This window comes from Dermochelys coriacea, chromosome 2, assembly GCF_009764565.3.
Source record: "Dermochelys coriacea isolate rDerCor1 chromosome 2, rDerCor1.pri.v4, whole genome shotgun sequence".
NCBI classification, from domain to species: domain Eukaryota; kingdom Metazoa; phylum Chordata; order Testudines; family Dermochelyidae; genus Dermochelys; species Dermochelys coriacea.
This window is the reverse complement of record NC_050069.1, coordinates 3473251-3496592: the sequence shown is the minus strand read 5'-3', so window position 1 is coordinate 3496592 and position 23342 is coordinate 3473251. Positions and strand designations below refer to the sequence as shown.

General features: G+C 62.5%; 2 protein-coding genes across 3 annotated transcripts in view; one reads left to right on the top strand and one right to left on the bottom strand.

Moving 5' to 3' along the window:
* The first annotated feature begins 5208 nt into the window (after window positions 1–5208).
* On the top strand, window positions 5209–9531 carry FOXH1 (forkhead box H1). Its single transcript, XM_038393362.2, has 3 exons — window positions 5209–5969; window positions 7073–7177; window positions 8042–9531. The coding sequence occupies exons 1-3, from the start codon at window positions 5823–5825 to the stop codon at window positions 8984–8986; spliced, it is 1197 nt and encodes a 398-aa protein (XP_038249290.1). The 5' UTR covers window positions 5209–5822; the 3' UTR covers window positions 8987–9531.
* Window positions 9532–10232: 701 nt separating this feature from the next.
* The window catches only part of KIFC2 (kinesin family member C2), a 38247-nt gene continuing 25137 nt past the window's right edge, over window positions 10233–23342 (bottom strand). For both annotated transcript variants that reach the window (XM_038393534.2, XM_043509881.1), the window contains 7 exons: window positions 21015–21196; window positions 18443–18547; window positions 17836–17966; window positions 15647–15770; window positions 15191–15320; window positions 11805–12034; window positions 10233–11330 (listed from right to left, as the gene is read on the bottom strand). In XM_038393534.2, the coding sequence (XP_038249462.1) occupies window positions 11205–11330; window positions 11805–12034; window positions 15191–15320; window positions 15647–15770; window positions 17836–17966; window positions 18443–18547; window positions 21015–21196 (1028 nt within the window). In that variant the 3' untranslated portion in view covers window positions 10233–11204. The remainder of the gene's footprint in view (window positions 11331–11804; window positions 12035–15190; window positions 15321–15646; window positions 15771–17835; window positions 17967–18442; window positions 18548–21014; window positions 21197–23342) is intronic.

Here is a 23342-nt window from a genome sequence, read left to right as displayed (position 1 = left end):
GGACAGGGTGCAGGCGACCCCACGTCTGGGCTGACCCTGCCTGACCATCAACCCCTTTGCCTTGTCTAGGCCAGGGGTTCCCAATGGAGGGCCGGACACAGCCCCCGGGAGTCTGCTGGCAGGGGTGGAGATTGGGGGGGGCATTAGGGGAGTCCCCCCCCAAATTGCATCTTTCCACTCCCCTCCCGGCCCTGGCCTTTCAGCGCAGCCTCAAGGCACATGGTCCCAGCCACTTGCCCAGCCTGGCAGAGCCTGCATTTGGGGGCAGGGTCTGGAACAGGGGGATTTTTTGGGGTGGGGGGAGCCTGGGTCAGAGGCTCAGAAGAGGCGCAGCTGGAAGGTTTCCTCCTCCCACCCTCAGCAGCTGGCTTGCAGGCAGAGGGTCAGGGGTTGCTATTTCACAGTGGGGAGTATTGGGGACCCGCCATGCACTGACCTGTCCCCTTCCCCCATCCCATCTCCGCTATCCATGCTGGAGCCCCCGCCCCATTGCAGGCTGTGCCCGGTGCCCTCCCCAGCCAGCCATCCCTCGCCAGGGTGGGGCACAGAGCTGCCCCTCAGCCTGTCCCCACCACCAGGCTCGCTCAGCCATTTTGCCGACTGGGGTCTGCCCTTCCCCATTCCCCCCAAACTCAGGGTCCTCCTCACAACATGGCTGCCCCACCCCTTCCGAAACTCCCTTAACTCTTCGTACACCACAGCCCACCCCAGCTTCTCCATCTCCCCATGAGCCATCTATGTTCAGCTTCCTCCATCTCAGACCAGACTGGCCTCTTCGTGTCACCCCCTCACCCCTCTGCCCCGGGGCTAGACTGGGGTTCTCTGGGGCTGAACCCTAGCTCTGATTGGGGTAACGGGTTCTGCCCCCTGCCCCCTTTCTCTACCCCCCACCCCCACTCTCTCCAGCCAGAGGGGGCACTTTCCTGCCTGCTGCAGGAGAACCAGGCCCTGTGGGCCAAGCTGGCTCTGGTAGCCCCAGGACCGAGCAGAATGTGCCCCACCTGCCACCGGTGACAGGCAACACCAAGGGACCTCACTCAGCCACACCCCCACCAGCACCCCTCTGGGGCAGAGGCCAGGGGACCTTGCTTATGGTAAGTGGGGGGGACATGGAGCTTTGGCTCAATTTGGGGAGTGATATCAGGGCTTTTGCCTCTGCAAGGGAAGGGGTGCTGGGAACCAGTGGGCAGGAGGGGTGGCATCTGCCCTCAGATGGAAAGATGCACCCCTGAGTCCTGGCCCCTGCTGGTACATGGAGTTTCTATGTCTATCAGAATTAATATGAATAGTGTTCCCCAAGGAGTGTGAATGGTGGGCCCCAGCATCTATTGCAGCTGCAGAGGGGGGCCTCAGGGAAAACGTCTGGGACCCCCTGGTCTAGGCCAGCCCCCACTGGCCTCAGGGAAGCCCTGCCAAGCAGCCAGACTCTCTGGAGGGTTTCCAATCAGCAAAAGCTCCCCTCTCGGATCCACATGGCGGGTGGCGGCTGCTCTGGGAGCTGTGTGGATAGGAACATCAAGGGAGCGAATGGCTCCCTCAGGGCAGGAGAACAGGCTAGCAGAGCTGGGCCCTATGCTGTGGGGCTGGGGGCTCAATGCGCTCTGGGCCCTACCCCCGTCTGTCTAGCAGGGAGGTGCTTCTATGGCCCTCGATACGGGAGTCCCTCTGCTGATGCCCCTCAATCCCTAACCACTTCCCCCTGCTACCCCAGCCCTGGGGGTGTGTCCCCCAGCTCTGCCAGTGCCCCTCAATCCTGACCCACTGCCCCCTGCTACCCCAGCCCTGGGGGTGCATCCCCCAGCTCTGCCAGTGCCCCTCAATCCTGACCCACTGCCCCCTGCTACTGCAGCCCTGGTGGTGCATCCCCCAACTCTGCCAGTGCCCCATAATCCTAACCCACAGCCCCCTGCTACCCCAGCCCTGGACTCCCCCCAACTCTGCCAGTGCCCCTCAGTCCTGACCCACAGCCCCCTGCTACCCCAGCCCTGGACTCCCCCCAACTCTGCCAGTGCCCCTCAGTCCTGACTCACAGCCCCCTGCTATCCCAGCCCTGGGCTCCACCCCCACCAAATCTGCTGCTGCCCCTCAATCCCAACCACAGCTCCCCTGCTATCTCAGCCCTTGGGGTACCCCCCAGCTCTGCCAGTGCCCCTCAGTCCTAACTCACAGCTCCCTGTTACCCCAGCCCTGGGCTCCCTCCCAACTCTGCCACTGCCCCCCAATCCTGACACGCAGACCCCTGCTACCCCAGCCCTGGGCCCCCCACAACTCTCGCTCTGCTGCTGCCCCTCAAACCCGACCCGCAGCCCCCTACCCCCACGGTTCCATCTTTCTGTGAATCGTAACCTCTCTGCGACCTCCCCACTGGTGCCAGGGTTCCCCGGTGCAATCAGCACCAGCATTAGCAGCCCTGTTAGTGCAGGCACTTTACATAATCCTCCCAGTGTTAGCACAACAAAGGGGCTGGGGCTGGAGGGCGAGGGGAGCAAACTGGGCCAAGGGGAATCCAGGGGGTATCTCGGGGGAAACGGCCCACGGGGGGGGGTCAGAGTGTGGCACGGTCCCCCTAGGGAAGGTAGGAGCCTGGGTGCAGCACTGGGGAAACCACTTCTGGGGAGGGTCCTAGAATCCTAGAAGATCAGGGTTGGAAGGGACCTCAGGAGGTTCTAGTCCCACCCCCAACCCAGGATCCTCCTGGTCCTCACAGGCTTTGCCACTTGGGATTTTTGCCGTGGAGCCAATCACCCCAAAATACAGACGTGAGGGGCAGACATGGCCCGGCCCAGACCCTGTCTGAGAGCAGGGTGAGCAGCCAGCTCCAGCCCCATGCCTCAGCCATGAAAGCACAGAGCTCACGCGGGGGGGGGGGACTCCAAACACTGCACCCCCCCACCCCTGAAGCCTGGAGGCATCTCGCCCTAGGTAGGCTGCACTACCCCAAGGAGAGAAATGGCTGACTGTAAAGGGTTAACCCTTTCATTGCTGATTGCTGGAGCAGAAACACCAAGGCAGTAGGAGCAGATATTCCCCTCCCACTGCCAACCTCCTCCCTGACTCCCTCAGCTGGGGAATCTCCCTGGAGACACTTAGCCCCGTGCTGAGGATCTGGGGATCACCAGCACCAGGATCCACCTGGGGAAGGGCAGGGGCGCTCGTAGCATGAGCCACTAGCTCAGTGGTTCTCAACCGACAGCCCGTGGGCCCGCTTCCAGCCCAGTCAGCACAGAGCTGCGGCCCATGCGACATCCTCAGGGCCAGATCTGTAGTATTGGGTGCATCCCCCATAACACATTCTGGGCCACATATGTAGCCGACAGTGGTAACTAGGTTGAGAACCACTGCCTAGCTAATCGGTGATGGACATGCCCAAAGCCAGCCCACAACAGTCGCTGCCCTGACTATGAGCAGGACGAGGCCCGGTCAATGCCTGGATGGGAGACCTCCAAAGAGAGGGTGCATCCCACCTGGAGCAGGGAGGACGAGGGGGAGCTGGCAGGGCTCAAAGGCGCGGGAACATGCCCTCCTGCTGAATCTCAGGCAAGGGGCTAGCTCCCTCCCTCGACGACAGCATCGCCACCCCCCAGGAGTGCAGAAATCATGAGATTGGCTTAAAAATCTCGAGATCTTCAAGGCCAAACACCTGGGCTCTGGGTTCTGAGCCTCCAGGGCTCACGCAAGCCTCAGGGCCCAAACCCTGGAAGCAGCAGGCTCTCTCGCCCCTCTGTCCTCCCATCCAGACCCATGGGGAGAAGAGCCGGGCCTGTGGCTGACGGACAGGATGGTTCAGGCATGGCAGGACAGGGGCCCTGCTTTGCCACAGGACCGCGGTTCCCTGCCTGGACCTGCCTCCCCTCCATGGCAGCAGGCGGGCGGGTTTTATGCCTCTGGCTTCATGTGGGCATGCAGCCAGTCAATGCCCAGTGGCATCAGGAAAGCCTTGCTGGCAGCTCCGGAGTCCTGCATGTCTCCATGGCTCAGTACCCAAGCGCATCCCCGGGTGGGAGACAGGAACAGCAGGGCTGGAATAGGATCCCAAGGGGTAGAAATAGCTCCTTTGGGTCCCTGCCAGGGCCCGAGCTCAGGGCTGTGCCCTGCAAGCCCTTCAGTGATGGGGCTTCCCCTAGGACAGGGAGTGGGAGGATGGGTGGCCCAGTGGTTAGGTGCTCAACTAGGTTCTGCAACCAGCTCTACAGACTCCCCTTCGTTTCTCACTGCCTCGGCTGCCGTCCCTACCCTGGGGGTGACAGTGCCGCCCCAGCCCACGGGGAGGCTAAATCTCTCTTGTGATTGCCAGGCGGCTGGATACCACAGGGAGAGGGGGCTGCTGCGTGAGCAGCCACAGAGACTCCAGTCAGTGCCCCACAGGGTCTGGAGCCCTCCTTGGGTGTGGTTCTTGCTATTCAGCCTGCTTGAGTTGATGACATTCAGTAAGGATGAATGCAAAGTGCTCCACTTAGGAAGGAACAATCAGTTGCCACATACACAATGGGAAATGACTGCCTAGGAAGGAGTACTGTGGAAAGGATGGGGGGAGTGCGGGGGGGGGGGCGTCATAGTGGATCACAAGCTAAATATGAGTCAACAGTGTAACACTTGCACACAAAAAGAGAGAGAGAGAGAGAGAGAGAGATCACATTTTGGGCTGTATTAGCAGGACTGCTGTAAGGAAGCCACAAGAAGTAATTCTTCCGCTCTACTCTGTGTGGATTAGCCTTCAACTGGAGGATTGTGTCCAGTTCTGGGCGCCACATTTCAGGACAGATGTGGACAAATTGGAGAGAATCCAGAGAAGAGAAACAACAATGAGTAAAGGTCTAGAAAACGTGACCTCTGAGGGACGATTGAAAACATTGGGTTTGTTTAGTCTAGAGAAGAGGGGACTGAGGGGGGACATGATAACAGTTTTCAAGCACATAAAAGGTTGTTACAGGAGGAGAGAGAAAAATTGCTCTCCTTGACTGCTGAGGACAGGGTCAGAAGCAATGGGCTTAAATTGCAGCAAGGGAGGTTTAGGTTGGACATTAGGAAAAACTTCCTAACTGTCAGGGTGGTGAAGCACTGGAATAAATTGCCCAGGGAGGTTGTGGAATCTCCATCATTGGAGATGTTTAAGAGCAGGTTAGACAAACACCTGTCAGAGATGGGCTAGATAGTCCTTAGTCCTGCCAGGGAGGTCCCATCCAGTCTTACGAAGCTATGATTCTTCCTGGCATCACCCCGGCTCATGGCTCCTAGGCCCCCCACCCAACCCCCTAAACTAGCCAGGCCAAGCCTTGCCCTGTTCCTGTACCAGGCCTCACTCTGCCCAAGGGAATCTCAGCTCATCTGCAGCTGCTTGTCACCCCTGTGCTCAATACCATGGCGGTGCCCCAGGACGGCAGGTGCCCACCCTGCCAGGTAGGGTCACCCCAGAGCCAGGCAGGGCAGGAGGCTCTGGCTGAGGGTGGCTCCCCCCCACCCCAGCAGCGCTGTCTCGGGCCCCATTGTGCTGAGCTGCAGGATGGAGGGGAGGCAGGGGCCACTTCTCACCTCAATCAACCCAGGGCCGCCACCTCCCGCCTCCTCCCAAAGCAGAGCCAGCGCCCAGCCCCTTCCCCTGGGCCGCACCCCAGCCGGGCTGGCTCCAGCGGGGGGCGAGCCGCCCATCTGCATGACAAAGGCCGCGATGGCCACTGAGAGCCCCTAATGCGCCCACCTGAGAGCTCCCAACAGCCGCCGCGGGCGCCTGGCCTCCCCCTTCACACGCTCCGGGCGCCTGGCCGGGACGGACGGACCCAGCCCCCGCGGAGCAGCCCTCGGGCCCCACTGCCCAGCCCAGCGCCATGGAGCGGCCGCCCGGGCCCCCGGCGGAGCCGGCGCCGCCGAAGAAGAAGAAATACAGCCGGCACCGCAAGCCGCCCTACACCTACCTGGCCATGATCGCCCTGGTGATCCAGGCCTCGCCCGGCAGGAAGCTGAAGCTGTCCCAGGTACGGGGCCCCCTGCCCGGGACAGCTGCGCCCTCCTGGCCGGGCGGCGCAGCGCGCAACTCGCCAAGGCCCGGATCGGGGCCCCTCGGTGGTTGGTGCCCCCGGGAGGAGACCCCCGCCCTGAACCAGTGACCCCCGACCGCAGGCTGCAGTTCCCTCCTGGGGTGCCCTGTAGGAGGTTGTGGGGCGGGGACGCTTGAACTCCCTGGGGGAGTCCAGCGTAGGGTCACCGGTCCCGCAGTTAGCTCCGCTCCAAGCGTCTTGCCCTCTGCCTGCGGGCTGGGGGGATCGGTTGGGGTTTTTGGGGGGTCTGGGGTGGATTGGCGGCAGGGGCGATGCGGTTTGACGGTGGTAGGGGCAGTGGCTGCGGGGCGATCACTGGTTTGGAGAGGGGGAAGGGGGTCGTTGGGGGGGGTCACTGGTTCGGGGGGATGGGGAATGTGGAGGTGGGTCCAGTGGTTCCGGGAGAGGGGATCACTAGTTCAGGTTTGGGGACGGGGTTGCGGGTTCACTGGTTTGGGGTAGGGATGGGGTGGTTGGGGGGAGAGGGGGGTTACTGGTTTGAGGGGCTGGAGGTGTGGGAGTCACTTGTTTGGGACGGGGGGAGAGGGTTTGGGGCGGTCACTGGTTCGGCGTGTGGAAGTGGGGGGTGACTAGTTCAGGTTAGGGGATGGGGTTGGGTTCAGGGGGGTCACTGGTTCGGGGTGGAGGTAGGGGTCACTTGGTTTGGGGTATTGGTGGGTGTTTGGGGTCACTGGTTTGGAATGGTTCCGGGTGGGCGGTCAGTGGTTTGGGGTATGAGAGAGGGTTGGGGGGTCACTGATTCGGGGGAGGTGAGAATCACGGGTTTGAGGTGAGGGGATGGGAGGTGGGCTCAGTAATTTGGGGATGCGGAAGGCGGGAGAGAGGGTTTGGGGGCCACTGGCTCGGGGAGAGGTGGGGGTCAGTGGTTCGAGATGGGGTGGGGTCAGTGGTTTTGGGGGTCACTGGGAGTCACTGGTTGGGGTCAGGGAGGGGTGCGTGAGGGTCCCGCAGCAGGGCCCGGCGCTGGGGTCTGCTCCGCCCGTGGCCAGGGGCTCTCACGCCCCGTCTCTCGGTTTCAGATCATCCAGGAGATCGGCGCCCTCTTCCCCTTCTTCACCGAGGGCTACCAGGGCTGGAAGGACTCCATCCGCCACAACCTGTCCTCCAACCGCTGCTTCTCCAAGGTGAGCGCTGGGCCGGGGGCAAGGGTGGGGTGGGGTGACGGGGCTTTGGGGGCAGGCTGGCGGTGGAGGTGGCAGGATATGGGGCGGGGGCAGGCTGGCGGTGGGGTGATGGTGATGGGGTATGGTGGGCAGGCTGGCAATTTTGGGGGTAGGGATGTTGAGGCATGGGGGCAGGCTGGCAGTGGGGGGGATAAACAGGAAATGGGGGGCAGGCTGGCAGTGGGGGTGGGGTTAATGGGCTATGTGGTGACAGGCTGGCAGTGGGGAGGATGACAGGACATGGGAAGCAGGTTGGCAGTGGGGGGTGGGGTTAATGGGGCATGGGGCAGGCTGGCAGGGTGGGGATGACAGGTATGGAGGGCAGGCTGGCAGTGGGGGGGTGGGAATGATGGGGTATGGAGGGAAGGCTGGCAGTAGGGGGTGGAGATGATGGGATATGGCGGGCAGGCTGGCAGTGGGTGGGGTAAACAGGAAATGGGGGGCAGGCTGGCAGTGGGGCAGTGGGGTTAATGGGGCACGCTGACAGGGTGGGGATAATTGGGTATGGAGGGCAGGCTGGCAGTGGGGGGGTAAATAGGAAATGAGGGGCAGGCTGGCAGTGGGGGGTGGTGTTAACGGGGCATGGGACAGGCTGACAAGGTGGGGAAGATTGGGTATGGAGGGCAGGCTGGCAGTGGGGGGTGGGGATGATGGGGTGTGGGGATGACGGGATGGGGGGCAGGCAGTGATGAGGATAAACAGGAAATGGAGGTCTGGCTGACAGTGGGGGGCAGGCTGACGGGGGGTCTCTGACTCTGGGGAGCTCTGTCCCTGGAGACCTCCCCCCTCCCACAGATTGAGCCCGTCTCGCTCTCTCCCCGGCAGCTGCTGAAGGATCCCGCAAAGCCCAAGGCCAAAGGGAATTTCTGGACGGTGGACGTGAGCCAGATCCCCCCAGACGCCCTGAAGCTGCAGAACACGGCCATCTCCCGGCAGGAGGCGGCCTCCTTCACCAGCGACCTGGCCCCCTTCATCCTGCATGGCCAGCACTACAGGGGGGGCCCCCAGCAGATGCTGCCTGCAGCCAGCGTGGGCGCTAGAGCTCCTGCACCCGGGGCCGATCCAAAGACTCAGGCCCCGCAGGCCAGGCCCCGGCTGGACACTTCCTTTTCCATCCAGTCCCTGTTGCAGAACCTGGACAAGGTGGACTTGAACGAGCAGCCTGGGGGTCAGGGGCTGCCCAGGCTGGGGAGGTCTCTGCACCTGGAAAGCCAGGAGCCCTCTCCCTTCCCGCTTCCTTCCCCCACTGCGCTGAGGGCCCCTGGCAGCCCCAGCTACCCCTCCAGGGGCCCTGGCATCCCAAGGACTCGCTCCTCCTCTGCCTCGACGCTGCCCTTGGATGAAAAGAGCCCAGGCAGTCCGCAGCCCCCGGCTCTAGCCAAGCGCCCCCAGCTGCTCCAAGCCTTCCCGAGCAGCAGCTCTGACTCAGAGGGCTCCACGTGCCGCACTCCGCCAGTGTCCCCCATGCACCAGCTCCCCCCCTCCTACGCTATGGGCCTGACCCCGCTCATCCCCACTTGCTTTGCCTTTCCCCCCATCCCGGGGCTGCCCTACCTCAGCTACTGCCCCACTGCCTACGTCAGCCCGGCCTACTGGGACCTTGTGCCCCAGCCCTTGCCAGCGGCCCTTCCCCCACTGCTGGGCATCCCCATGGATCTGGACAGCGCCTTCCCGGCCCTCCCGCACAGCAAGGCCAGACACGCCCCTCCCACAGCGCCTCCGCCCTGGCACACCCAGCAGCTGGTGCCCCCCCAGTACGGGGGATTCTGAGGTGCACGGGGGCAGCCCCTTTCCGGCGGGGCAGCAGCACGGCTGCTGGGCAATGGCTGATGCTAAATGTGCAATAAAGGCCAAAAGCTGGGAAAGGGCAGCTCCCCACTGGCCCTGCCCTGGAGACCAACCCCTCCCGAGCCCTTGGCCTACACCACGCAGCCCAGCACACAGCGTGGCCTGGCCACGGGGCTTAGGTTGTGCTGCGGCATGGCCTGGGGGCCTTCCCAGGGGAGCAGGGCCCAGAGTCTGGGCTGGAAGAAAGGCGGGGTGGCTCCCAGGGGCTAGGGCAGCCCAGGCCAGCCCTGCCCCTCCTCTGGCCAGCCCCAGTGGGAAGGTGAGCGAGTGGGGTAGAGATTGTGGGGGGGGGGGTATGTGTGTAAAGTGTGCGCAAACATGCACAGCTATGAATAAAGGTGAATGGAGACTTGGCCGTGCTGCTCACTGCGCTGATCCCATCACCTGCCCACAGCCTGCTCCCCCCAGCTCCCTGAGCCTGTCCTGTTCCAGCCCCAGGTCCATCTGCTACTCACTACGGGGTGGGGGGATGGGAGCAAAGTGAGGGCAACTGCAAGCAGCTGTAGTGGTGGGGGGCTTTACAATCTGCCCCCTGCTGTGCTTGGCAGGCCCCCCCCTTCCCCTTCTCCATGAGTGGGGGAACCCATGGCAGGAAATACAAAGCCTAACCCCTCTGTCAGGGCACAGGGCCATGAGCATGGACTATGAGACGGTGTTTGGGGCTGGGCCCCACCAGTTGGGAGCCCAGGACTATCTGTGAGGATTGCAGAGGCTGGGGACAGCAGATTCTTTGCTCTTGCAAGTGTGTGTGTGTGTGGGGGAGGCGACAAACTGGCTGAGTGTGCAGGAGACACAGGGTCCCTCGGTGGATGCAGGGATGGAGGTGGGGGGCAGGGAACAGGTGGGAGGGGGAGGGATGTCTCAGAGCTGGGCCCCTCACCCTAATAAGACAGCATCAAGAACAGGCTGGGGTGCAAAGGTTCCTCTTTATTGCCCCTGCAAGTGCCCAGCGGGAATAGGGCTCAAGTAGCACAAACACAGCCTGGGGGCCCCAGCCCTCGGTGAGCAGCCCAACTGTCATGGACGCAGACCTGGGGACAGGGCATGAAGGGCCTCTCCCAGCAGGTGGTGGTGCAGGAGCACTGGCTGGGAGTGGAGTGCCCAGCTACTCCAGCAGGGGGCAACTGCAGGGAGTGGGGCAGCACCGGCTATGGGGGGGGCGCTCCTAGCTATTCCAGTGGGGGGGCTGTGGAAGGGGCCAGCAGCGTGGGCATGAGGATGCCTCCCTCCAGGCTATTGCACTAATTAATTCCTTGCATAAAGCTCGGGTTCGAGGAGCGATGGGGACAATGAGTCCTCCGCGATCTTCCCCAACATGGGTGGCCAGGGGGATATAGGTGCACTTGTGCCTGGCTTTGCATGTGCATTCAGACATGCGTGTGCAGAGGAGCATGCGTGATTGTTCAGGGCACTGGCTGCTCAGCAATTGTCAGGCAGTATGTGGGGGCATTGCTGTGGGGTGGGGCAAAGCCCTGCTGGTCTCCTATTCGCCCATTCGGAGGGCAGGGTGACTGCTCCGTGTGCTTTACCCACACATAGGGAGCATGCCCTACTGTTATGATAGGCCCTACAATAACAGTTGCAGGGTGGGAGCCCACTGTCCCACACAGCTTTCCTCCGTCATCAGGGGGCCAGCAGAGGGGAGCACGGTGTGGTCAAGGGCTGCCAATATCCAGCATGGGGGGCTGGGCGACCTGTACTACAGGGGTAATGGCCGGGGGGTACGTCTCCTAGTCACAATGGGCCCAGAGTGGCCCTGCTCGGGGCAGGTGTCTGGCCCGAAAGGGACCCCATGGCTGGAGGAAATCACAGCCCAGCTGCCGAGCTGGGGACAGTGTGCCGGGGTCCCCGCTAGTGGGCAGAGGGAACCAGCATAGCATGGTCAGCCCAGGCTAGGCCAGACCCTTCCCCTGCTTCTCTGCCCTGTTGCTCGGCTTAAGGCCAGGGCTCCACCAGCAGCCTGGTGTCTGAGACCAGATGCCCCCATTGCCCTGTGGATGCGCTGGCTGTTGGATGTGATTGCTCCCTCCCTGGCGACGGCCCCTGCCTACCCTGCTGTGGTGCCCCCTTGCTGTGCCACAGCTGGAGAGGGGTGGGGTTGCTGCCTGCATCTTGGGCCCAGGGATGGGGCCAGGTGGGCTCAGAGCTCGCTCTGGCCCCAGGAGTCGATCCTGCGGGAAGCCGGGCCCAGCTCCACCTTGCAGACACGCTGAGCAAACTTCAGGGAACACATGGTCTCCCCCGCATTCTTCTCCAGTAGCGAGATCTGCAGGGAGAGACGGACGGAGTAAGGGGGTCTGGTTAAAATAACCTGCCTTCACCACCAAGGGGTAGCGGGCCCCATTCCCCAGAGTCCTACCCCCACACAAGGGTTCCTCATCATGGTAATAACGGACATGGGGGCTGAGCTGCCCTCTCGGTGCGGGGGTGGGACGACATGGCCCCGCTGCTCAGCCGAGCAGGAACCAATCGAGCCCTCCACGATCCCTGTATCACCCTGGGCTGGGAAGTCTGTTAGTCAGCAGTGTTCTCCCTACTGGCCAGAGGCAGCAGCACGGGGTGAAATAACGTAGGCCCTACACAAACAACAACGGTTATTCCCCCTTTTCTCTGCCACAGAACGGGGAATTTCCATGAGGCATTTTGGGTGCAGCAGCTCATGTGCAGGAGATGTGGCCTGTGGAGCCCCAGCATGCAGTGCGGCCATTGCCCAGCATGCCCCGGGTCCGGCGGTACCTACCTGCACCATCATTACAGTCTTGTTGCCCTTGCCCAGGGAGTCCTGCAGCAGGTAGGTGAGCTTGGAGTTGCGGAAAGGCACGTGGCCCTGCTTGGCTCTGAGGGCCTGGATCACCTCCCCCAGGGCCAGCAGGGACTTGTTAATGTTCTGAGCTTCCTTCAGCCGCTCGCCCTGCGCCCCCGACTTCCAGACCCGCTCAGAACCCGCCAGGTCCACCAGATTCAGCTTCCCTGGGGTGCCAGAGACACAAGAGGAGAGTCTGGGCTTTGTGCGGCAGGCTCCGGGGAGCCAGGCAGGGCTGGGTCTGCCAGGAAGGGGCCAGGTGTGGGGTGCTCTTGGGGAAGCCGCAGCCTCTCCCTGCCCACCCTCCAGATCCCTCGTTCTCCCTCCAGCTGGCACTGGACCCCCAGAACCGAACCTAACACTGCCCCACAAAGAGAGGAGAGCCAGATTTTCAAGCGGGGACCTCTCCATTCTGGGAGCACAATTTTGCACCAACGGTCATAAATCTGAGTCTGCAATTCAGACCACAAAAGCCACTGCCCTGCAGGGACAGCCTGGTACATTGATCACCCAGTGACCTGAACTACACCTACAGACTATTATGGGGCCGTGAGTTGTGGCTGTAAAAACAGAGGCCAGCGCCCTAGGGCAAAAGGGTGGCCCTAATGCTGGGCGATTAATAAACACCCTTCCCCTCCACCCCCCGCCCCGATGCTGTGTGAATTCAGCATTAGTGGGTCCATGGCCCTACCAGGCCAAGGGTTCAGAGATTGCAGGTGGGAGGCTGGCAGTTCCCTCCCTGGGTCTCGGTCACTTGGACAAGGACAGCAGCCTGGTCAGTTCCACCTTGTTTCTCGTCCATTTCACTGTCAGGGGCTCATGCCCTAGCACTGGGCTGTAGTGTTGGGCCCCTGCCCAGGGGATGAGTGTTCGGCCTGTCAGCACTTGGGGGGCCGTCACTTCCTGTGCATACTGCCAGCGCCGAGCACTGGGGGACACCCCTGCTCCGGCCTCTAGCTGCTACTGCAAGACTCAGCATTAGCCATGGCCTAGGGGACAGGCGAGGATCAGGGTGCAAGGACTCTGGAGCACTGATCGCTAAAGGGCACAATTGGATGCAGTAGGGCCATAGTGTGAATTCAGCATTAGTGGGTTGGTGGCCCTACCAGCGGGTTGGTGGCCCTACCAGATCAGGCAGCACCAGAACGAGCTCCCCCCATCCCCATTAGCCCTGCCCTATAGGGTTTCCTCGGCTTGCTTGGAGAGCCCCAGTACAGCGGCCTCTTGGTGAACATTTAGGAGTTGCATTTATCAATGTTGATAAATGCAAAGTACTGCACACTGGAAAACATAATCCCAACTTGACATAGAAAATGATAGGGTCTAAATTAGCTGTTACCACTCAAGACAGAGATCTTGGAGTCATTTTTCAGAGTAGCAGCCGGGTTAGTCTGTATTTGCAAAAAGAAAAGGAGTACTTGTGGCACCTTAGAGACTAACAAATTTATTAGAGCATAAGCTTTCATGAGCTACAGCTCAATAAATTTGTTAGTCTCTAAGGTGCCACAAGTACTCCTTTTCTTCTTGGAGTCATTGTGGACAGTTCTCTGAAAACATCCACTCACTGAGCAGCGGCAGCCAAAAAACGAACAGAATGTTGGGAATCATTAAGAAAGGGATAGATACTAAGACAGAATATATCTTATTGCATCTATATAAATCCGTGCTACACCCACATCTTGAATACTAAAAAGAAAAGGAGTACTTGTGGCACCTTAGAGACTAACAAATTTATTAGAGCATAAGCTTTCTGTGAGCTACAGCTCACTTCATCGGATGCATCCGATGAAGTGAGCTGGAGCTCACGAAAGCTTATGCTCTAATAAATTTGTTAGTCTCTAAGGTGCCACAAGTACTCCTTTTCTTTTTGCGAATACAGACTAACACGGCTGCTACTCTGAAACCTGTCATCTTGAATACTGCGTGTGGATGTGGTCGCCCCATCTCAAAAAAGATACATTGGAATTGGAAAAGGTTCAGAAAAGGGCAACAGAAACGACGAGGGGTCTGGAACAGCTTCTGTATGAGGAGAGATTAATCAGACTGGGACTTTTCAGCTTGGAAAAGAGGAGACAAAGGGGGGATATGCTAGAGGTCTATAAAATCATGACTGGTGTGGAGAAGGTAAATAAGGAAGTGTTATTTACTCGTCATAACACAAGAACTAGGGGTCAACAAATGAAATTAATAGGCAGCAGGTTTAAAACAAACAAAAAGAAGTATTTTTTCCTCACAATGCACATCAACCTGTAGAACTCCTTGCCAGAGGATGTTGTCAAGGCCAAGACTATAACAGGGTTCAAAAAATAACTAGATAAGTTCATGGAGCATAGGTCCATCAATGGCTAGTAGGCAGGATGGGTAGAAATGGTGTCCCTAGCCTCTGTTTGACAGAAGCTGGGAATGGGTGACAGAGGATGGATCACTTGATGATTACCTGTTCTGTTCATTCCCTCTGGGGCACCTGGCATTGGCCACTGTCGGAAGACAGGTTACTGGGCTAGATGGACCATTGGTCTGACCCAGTCTGGCCATTCTTCTATTCTTCTGAGAGGGTGACGCATATCCACGGGGACCTAGCCTGAGGCCCAGCCAACTCGTTTCACAAGGTATACCTATACTGCAATTAAACACCCACAGCTGGCCTGTCTTAACAGACTCGGCCTCTTGCTACGGGGATGTTTAACTTCGGCCTTGGGATCTTCGCCTGTTGCAGGGTCCCAGAGCCCAGGCTCCAGCCCGAGTCCTAACATCTACCCCGCAAGGAAACAGCCCCTTGGACCAAGCCAGCTGAGACAGGCCAAACTGCAGCATAGACAGGCCAGCTGGCAGCCAGGAACAACGTCAAGTCACTGCCCTGGAATCAGAGCCAACCCTCCCCTGAGCAAGCCCCGGGCCACTTGACACCTCCTCAGCTGGCCATTCCTGCCTAAGAACCCCGCCTTGTCCCTGACAAGCCTGGTCTGACCTCAGTGCAGCCTCCATTGGACCTCTGCCCCCCACAGCTCTGCCCCTGCGTGAGGGTGGCTGGAGGAAGGCTCAGGGGCCTCCCACAAGCACCAAACCTCAAGTTCCTCCCCCATCCCCCGGAAATCCTGAATCAGTGTGTCCCCAGCACTGACCATGACATCCAAAGCCCCCAGCCCTCTTCCTCGCCTCCTGTTCATCAGCTGCAGCTATGGACAGTCAGACTCGGGTGGCTCTGCCACCCCCAGGCTGTCCCAGGGCTTCTCTCCTCTGTGCGGAGCAGCCAGCAGGGGGCAACGCGGAGCAGGCCGGGGATCCAGGAGAGGATTGTGGCCCAGGCCCGCGGCAGTGGGTACCTGAGGTTTTGGTGCCGGTGCTGCAGTTGGTGCCGGTGATGGTGACGGTGAGCAGGGCGTGGGACCGGGAGCTGCGCTCGTTCATGTTGGTGCAGTAGGTCGCCCGGTTTCTCTTCCCCAGCGACAGCATCTGAGACAGACCCAAAGGCCCAGGGAATGAACCCACCAGGAACGGGGGAAGCTGGACAGAATCTCACAGCCCCCAACCCCACCCTCCAAGACGTGGCAGCTGTGGGGAACCTCCCGCTCTGCTAGGCGAAGCTCCCGGGGAGCACCGGCCTGGGCAGCACCGAATGAGTCAGTAGCACTAGCAAAGGGAGCAAGCAGGTTTCACCAATTCATGAGCATGACCCTGCCCCTTTTAGCTCCACCCCTACCATTATAACTCAGATGCCCTGCCCCTTCACTCCTCCTGCACCCGAAAGCCATGGGTGGCTTTGTCCCATCCCCTGGTACCTTTCGGATCTCCCGGAGCCCTTGCACCTCCACACTGGTCAGGCCCGGCACATGGAGCTGCCCACTCCCGTCAGGGTTCAGCTTGATGTCCAGCTTCTCCTGCGGCTCCTTCCCAAGCAGATCCCTGCAGGGAGATGACAACATCGGCTCAGGCTGGGTCCCTGTGCCCAGGACGGTCCCTGGGTGCTCTGGGTCCCTCAGGGCAGGTTGAGACAGTATTGAGTCTGCAGACAGGGATGCTAGGGAAGGGGACAGGCCATGGAGAGTCTGGGACCTAGGGCTGGGTAATATGAAGTGCTTCACAAACCATACAGAGCAATCACTGCCCTCTCCATGGAAATGCAGCCACCTCTGGAGCAGGGCTGTACAGCCACTCTGAACAGCAGCTTAGAACAAGTGAAGAGGAATCCTGGATCCAACTGAAATCAACAGGAGGATTTAAGGAGGCAGCATTGATTCATCTGAGCTGGGATTTACTCAGGACCTAGTTTTATGTTTCAGCTTCAAATCTGCATCTCCGGCAGCACAGCGCCCCCAGTGCGCTCTGGGGTCCTGCCAATGAGTGCCGAGAGCGCCCCCTGCAGCACGGCGCCCCCTAGTGCGCTCTGGGGTCCTGTCAATCAGAGCCGAGAGCGCCCCCTGCAGCACCGTGCCCCCAGTGCGCTCTGGGGTCCTGTCAATCAGAAACGAGAGCGCCCCCTGCAGCACGGCGCCCCCTAGTGCGCTCTGGGGTCCTGTCAATCAGAGCCGAGAGCGCCCCCTGCAGCACAGCGCCCCCTAGTGCGCTCTGGGGTCCTGTCAATCAGAGCCAAGAGCGCCCCCTGCAGCACCGTGCCCCCTAGTGCGCTCTGGGGTCCTGTCAATCAGAGCCGAGAGCGCCCCCTGCAGCACCGTGCCCCCAGTGCGCTCTGGGGTCCTGTCAATCAGAGCCGAGAGCGCCCCCTGCAGCACCGTGCCCCCAGTGCGCTCTGGGGTCCTGTCAATCAGAGCCGAGAGCGCCCCCTGCAGCACGGCGCCCCCTAGTGCGCTCTGGGGTCCTGTCAATCAGAGCCGGGAGCGCCCCCTGCAGCACGGCGCCCCCTAGTGCGCTCTGGGGTCCTGTCAATCAGAGCCGAGAGCGCCCCCTGCAGCACGGCGCCCCCTAGTGCGCTCTGGGGTCCTGTCAATCAGAGCCGAGAGCGCCCCCTGCAGCACGGCGCCCCCTAGTGCGCTCTGGGGTCCTGTCAATCAGAGCCGAGAGCGCCCCCTGCAGCACGGTGCCCCCAGTGCGCTCTGGGGTCCTGCCAATCAGAGCCGAGAGCGCCCCCTGCAGCACGGCGCCCCCTAGTGCGCTCTGGGGTCCTGTCAATCAGAGCCGAGAGCGCCCCCTGCAGCACGGCGCCCCCTAGTGCGCTCTGGGGTCCTGTCAATCAGAGCCGAGAGCGCCCCCTGCAGCACGGCGCCCCTAGTGCGCTCTGGGGTCCTGTCAATCAGAGCCGAGAGCGCCCCCTGCAGCACGGTGCCCTCAGTGCGCTCTGGGGTCCTGTCAATCAGAGCCGAGAGCGCCCCCTGCAGCACGGCGCCCCCTAGTGCGCTCTGGGGTCCTGTCAATCAGAGCCGAGAGCGCCCCCTGCAGCACGGTGCCCCCAGTGCGCTCTGGGGTCCTGTCAATCAGAGCCGAGAGCGCCCCCTGCAGCACGGTGCCCCCTAGTGCGCTCTGGGGTCCTGTCAATCAGAGCCGAGAGCGCCCCCTGCAGCACGGCGCCCCCTAGTGCGCTCTGGGGTCCTGTCAATCAGAGCCGAGAGCGCCCCCTGCAGCACGGTGCCCCCAGTGCGCTCTGGGGTCCTGCCAATCAGAGCCGAGAGCGCCCCCTGCAGCACGGCGCCCCCTAGTGCGCTCTGGGGTCCTGTCAATCAGAGCCGAGAGCGCCCCCTGCAGCACGGCGCCCCCTAGTGCGCTCTGGGGTCCTGCCAATCAGTGTGAGAGCGCCCCCTGCTGCGCCCCCTCCCCCTGTCCCAGCACGGCGCCCCCTAGTCCCATGCTGGGTATTGGGGTCACTGTAGAGTGCTGAGTAGGTCTTTGGTCAGACCCTGCCCGGCAGGGCAGCGCGGTGTCCAGCCCGCGCAGCGGGGAGAGGGGAAGGTTCTGTGGGGGGCAGGGCATTCCTAGCGGTGCCTAGGGCAGGCCCCCTCCCCCGGCCCCCTCTTACCGGATCCCCTCGTTGTAGATCTCCACCACGCTGAGGCTCACCGAATACTTCCACTGCCCCTCCCTGGCCTCCATCTCCCGGTACAGGGCCTGCAGCGCCCGCTGGTTTATGCCAGGGTCCTCGGGGACGCCCTGGAGCCAGACAGAGACCGGGCCTCAGGCTTCTGCCCAGCCCAGAGGTGGGGGCTTCGGGGGCAGCCTGGGCCCCCTCAGCGTCCCATCAACATGGAGGCGTGTGTGGGCCTGTCCATGCGCGTCACGGCCCGTTGGCCCACACGTGTGTACCCGTGTGTAGGAGTGTGCAGGTCGGGATCCCCTGCACTGAGCCCCGTGCTGCCAGGCGGCTCCAAACGCCCTCACGCCGGCAGGACGCCCGCAGGCGACGCCCCCCTTCCCAAGGGCAGAGAGACAGATCCCAGCTCCCGAGAGCAGGAGACTGTCTTGGGGGCAGCCGGATTCCCACGTCCCTGGAGGGCTCTAGGCCTGCGATGCAGAGCGGGGTCTCTCCATTCCCCCACCCCGGTGTCAGCCCTTCCTGGAACCTGTGGGGCTAAGTGGGGCAGAACCCAGACTGGCCCCTTCCTCAGCCCCATGGCCCTGCTGCTTACCTCCATGGTGTACGTCTTCCCCGAGCCGGTCTGCCCGTAGGCAAAGATACAGACATTGTAGCCATCCAGACAGGACAGTACCAGGGGCTCGATCTCCAGGAACACCTGAGCGGGAGGCAGACAAATAGGTGGGCGTCAGCAGGGGGCCGAGGGACCCGTGTCCCGGTGTGGGGTGCAGGTTCTGCAGTGTGGGTGACGGCCAGCAGAGCTGTGAGGGGAGAGGTGCAGTGCAGGGGGTGCCCTGAGCAGGCGGGGTGAGTGCTGGGGGCTGAGGCTGCTGGTCGTGCGGGAGGAAAGCCAGTTACCTGTGGCCCTGGCAATCATGGCTCTGGCGGTCCGGGAGGAGCTCCAGGGTCCTGTCCCTGGCTAGGCACCTGGGGATCAAGGGGTCACAAAGCACCAGGTGGAAAGGTCAGCGCAGAATTAATGAGCCCTCCGGGGGGGAGGCAGTGCCCAGAGTTCCCCCCCCAGCACGCTCTGCCAGACCACCACATGCCGTCTCAGAACACGATCCCCCTGCATGCCGCTCTAGAACAGACCGCAAACGGCTCTAGGACAGTCGAGTTGCACACTGCTCTAGAACAACCCACCCGCACATGCACACCAAGCTCTAGAACAGACCACAAGCGACTCTAGAGCAGTCTAGCTGCGCACTGCTCTAGAACAATCCGCCCACACACACAGAGAGAGTGAGCTCTAGAACAGTCCGTCTCCACCCCGCACACACCTCTAGAACAGTCAGGGCACATACCACTCTGGAACAGTCCATACAGAGAGAGAGAGAGAGAGAGAGAGAGAGAGAGAGAGAGAGCATGCTCTAGAACAGTTGGCCCACATACCACTCTGGAAAGTCAGCCCATGGGCTGATCTAGAACAGTCCCTCCACACACTGATCTAGACCAATCAGCCTGTGCACATTGCTCTGGAACTCCTTGCACTACCCACACAGTGGGAGTACTGTGCCCCACATGTTGTTCTGGAACACTGTCATCCATCAATCTACACTGATCCCATACACAGACCCAGAACACCATGGCCTACATGTCATTGTAGAACACTCCTCATCACCCCCACATGCTGTTTTAGGACACCACACCCTTGCACTTTGAATCTAGAATGTTCCACACATTGATCTAGAATGTGCCATATTTCCATTTACTTAGAACACTATAACCCACGTGGCATTTTGCAACCTTCTGTTAACTATCCTAGAATGTCCCACCCTCCCAAGACAATTCTCTAGAACATTTGGGCCATAAATGTACACCTAGATCACTGTAACCTATCTTATTCTAGAGCTCTATCGGCCACCTTTGTGTGCCATTTTAGAACACCAGGTGATGCACGGATCTAGAACACTACAGCATGTGTCTCATTGCAGAACACGCACAAAGGCATGCTGTCCTAGAGTGCCCTACACAGACCGTGCTAGAACGCTCCACCCCACACCCTGATCTAGAACAACCTCTCCTGTGTGCGGATCTAGAATGCTGGCAAGTCTTGCTGTTCTGGAACACATCCTGCCAGATGGTCTAGAATCTCCCTCCTCCTCCTCCTCCATTGCTCCCCAGTGCCAGCACTGCTCTGACATGCTCCATTTTCTACAATGCTTTTCTCCCTTCTGCCTGTCTCACTTCCCCGGTTCCTCTAGGACGCTGCACCTGCCTGCACCCTGGAACTCCCTCCCCCCCCGCAGCGTTCTGGAGTCCCCCAAGCCCCTCCAGCATTCCAGGAGGCTCCATCTCCCCAGGTTCCAGAACACTATATCCCAGCTCCATTCCCTTCCCCGCAGCGTTCTGGACTGATCCAGGCACTGCTACCCTGGCAAGCATGGGGGGCACAGCCGTCACCCCCATACCATCCCATAGCAGATGTGAGGAAGGTGGGGCTGGAGGGAGGCACATGCCCCGACCTGCCCTCCCTCATTCCCAAGAGCTGCCAGGCAGTGCAGCTCCCTGGGGGGCCTGCCGGCTGCATGGCAGCTCTATGGAAGGGCTCCTGGTAATGCAGCGCATCCGGGGGGCCCACCCCACACCCACACAACTGCCCCAATCGCTGGGCTGTTGCTGCCCCCGCAGCTGCCAGGGGACGGCCCTTTGGCTGAGTCACACGGGCGCTGTGCCTCCCAGCCCAGCGCGGAGACCAGCACTGACATGGCCAAGGGGCACAGCACCCCCGGCACGGGCACAATGAGGGGAAGGGAGAGCTAAGTGTCTGGCTGCAGCTGCTGCCTTGAGAGCCACCCCTCCCATCCCCCCCACCCCAGCCAGGGGGGCCACAGCTCTAAGGTGAAGATGCCTGTAGGCCCGGCCAGGGCACCGAGTCCCCTGGCATGGCGCAAGTCTGAGAAACAGGCAGGGGGTGGCTCAGACCCGGTCCTGCCACCAATCTGCGCTGCCAGAATGCCCCCGGGGGCCCTAACTGCCAGGGGTGTGGGTGGCACCTGGGCCCCCGGCTCACGGCTGGCACCGCCCTGGGTTCAGGGGCAGGAGGGTGGCCAAGCCGGGATGCCCAGGCTGGCACAGAGGGGATGGGGCGCGGCGTGGCGGGAGGGAATCGGGCAGCGGGTCACCTCCTCCTGCGTGGCCTCCGGCAGGAAGACCTTGTCCAGCTCGAAGGTCCTCTCCTTGCCCTTGTAGCGGGCGGTGACGCTGCTCTCGCTGCCGGGCTCTGTGCTGACGGCCGTGCTCACCTCCCCCTCCCGCTGGTCCACCTCCGTCACCGGCTTCAGCCGGCACAGCACCCGGATGTTCCCTGGGGGCAGAGACACAGGGTCATGGGGGCTCTGCGGGGCCCTCTACATGGGATAGCCAGGGGCCTGCCACGCTGCCTTCAGCCCTGCCTGGCGCCCTCAGGCTCCATCGCCCAGCCAGCCCCTGGCCAATCAGTGCCAATGGATGCCTGGCCCATGAGAAGCCAGGCTGAGACCCCCACCACCACCCCCAGAGCCGCCCGCAGACAGGCTCACCCTGCAGCCAGGGCCGAAGCCAGCCCTGTGGGACCCCACGGCAAGTGTCCCCGAGCGAGCTGCTCCCTGCGCAGGGCAGAAGCCAGTAGTGAGCCGGGGCGGCCTGGGGAGGGCGCTGTCCCACTGCGGAGGGGAACACAGTCAATCCTGTCCCTGCCCAGTGCCCTGAGCCATGGCTGTGGGGAGCAGGGCACGCTGGAAGTGGGCAAGGAGCACTCCCACCCTGGGCAGAGCCCGAGCGGCTCCACAGCAAGGTGGGATACACCAGCAGTGCCAAGGCTTGAGCTGCCCCAGAGACAAGGCAGCGACCTGCCTGCAAACATGCCCCCGCCCTGCCCCGCCGGCCCACTCCCCCAGGCTGCAGCCACGCACAGGCTGGGAGGGGGCGCAGGAGCCAGGGGAGGGCACGTCTAGGGTCTCTGGCATTTGGGGAGGGCTCTCCATTCGCAGCTAAGTCCCTTAATGGCTCATTGGGGGACCCTTGGGTCCCAGCCCAGTGGGAACTGCCATCTTCGGGGCTCTGTCCCCACACCTGGGGTATGCTCCCGTCACCACCGGGGTACAGTCTTGGCTCCTCAAAGCATCTGTCCTGGCCCAGACCCATTGGAAGGGACGCCTAAAAAGGCTTCTGTGGCTGGAGGTCCCAGCTCACCCCCTGGTGTGGGCCTGGGCAGGGAGGGCTCCAGGGACAGGCGCAGGAGCCTGAACCCTGGACCAAGCCAGGGGCTCTGGAGGTCAGCGCAGGTGCCCGAGCCCTGGGCTGGGCCGGGGGCTCTGGGGGTCAGCGCAGGTGCCCAAGCCCTGGTCCGGCTGGGGACTCAGGGGGTCAGTGCAGGTGCCCGAGCCCTGGTCCGGCCGGGGACTCAGGGGGTCAGCACAGGTGCCCCAGCCCTGGGCCGGGCCAGGGGTCTGGGGGTCAGCGCAGGTGCCCGAGCCCTGGGCCGGCCGGGGGCTCTGGGGTCAGCGCAGGTGCCCGAGCCCTGGGCCGGGCCGGGGGCTCAGGGGTCAGTGCAGGCACCCGAGCCCTGGGCTGGGCCACAGGCTCTGGGGTCAGCGCAGGTACCCGAGCCCTGGGCCGGGCCACGGGCTCTGGGGTCAGCGCAGGCGCCCGAGTCCTGGGCCAGGCCGGGGGCTCTGGGGGTCAGCGCAGGTGCCCGAGCCCTGGGTCGGGCCAGGGACTCTGGGGTCAGCGCAGGCGTCCGAGCCCTGGGCCAGGCCGGGCCGGGGGCTCTGGGGTCAGCGCAGGCGCCCGAGCCCTGGGCCGGCTGGGGGCTCTGGGGGTCAGCGCAGGTGCCCGAGCCCTGGGCTGGGCCGGGCCAGGGGCTCTGGGGTCAGCGCAGGCTTCCGAGCCCTGGGCCGGGCCGGGGGCTCAGGGGTCAGCGCAGGCGCCCGAGCCCTGGGCCGGGCCGGGGGTTCAGGGGTCAGCGCAGGCGCCCGAGCCCTGGGCCGGGCGGGGGGCTCTGGGGTCAGAGCAGGCGCCCGAGCCATGGGCCGGGCCGGGGACTCTGGGGTCAGCGCAGGCGTCCGAGCCCTGGGCCGGGCCGGGGGCTCAGGGGTCAGCGCAGGCGCCCGAGCCCTGGGCCGGGCCGGGGGTTCAGGGGTCAGCGCAGGCGCCCGAGCCCTGGGCCGGGCGGGGGGCTCTGGGGTCAGAGCAGGCGCCCGAGCCATGGGCCGGGCGGGGGACTCTGGGGTCAGCGCAGGCGCCCGAGCCCTGGGCCGGGCCGGGGGCTCAGGGGTCAGCATAGGCGCCCGAGCCCTGGGCCGGGCCGGGGGCTCTGGGGTCAGCGCAGGCGCCCGAGCCCTGGGCCGGGCGGGGGGCTCTGGGGTCAGCGCAGGCGCCCGAGCCATGGGCCGGGCTGGGGGCTCTGGGGTCAGCGCAGGTGCCCGAGCCCTGGGCCGGGCCGGGCCAGGGGCTCTGGGGTCAGCGCAGGC

What these genes read in the sequence shown, in the direction of transcription:
- FOXH1 (XM_038393362.2), top strand. Translation starts at nt 5,823, where the DNA reads ATGGAGCGGCCGCCCGGGCCCCCGGCGGAGCCGGCGCCGCCGAAGAAG. An exon ending in GGAAGCTGAAGCTGTCCCAG is followed by an intron (nt 5,970 to 7,072) that starts GTACGGGGCCCC and finishes TCTCGGTTTCAG; the next exon opens with ATCATCCAGGAGATCGGCGC. An exon ending in CCAACCGCTGCTTCTCCAAG is followed by an intron (nt 7,178 to 8,041) that starts GTGAGCGCTGGG and finishes TCTCCCCGGCAG; the next exon opens with CTGCTGAAGGATCCCGCAAA.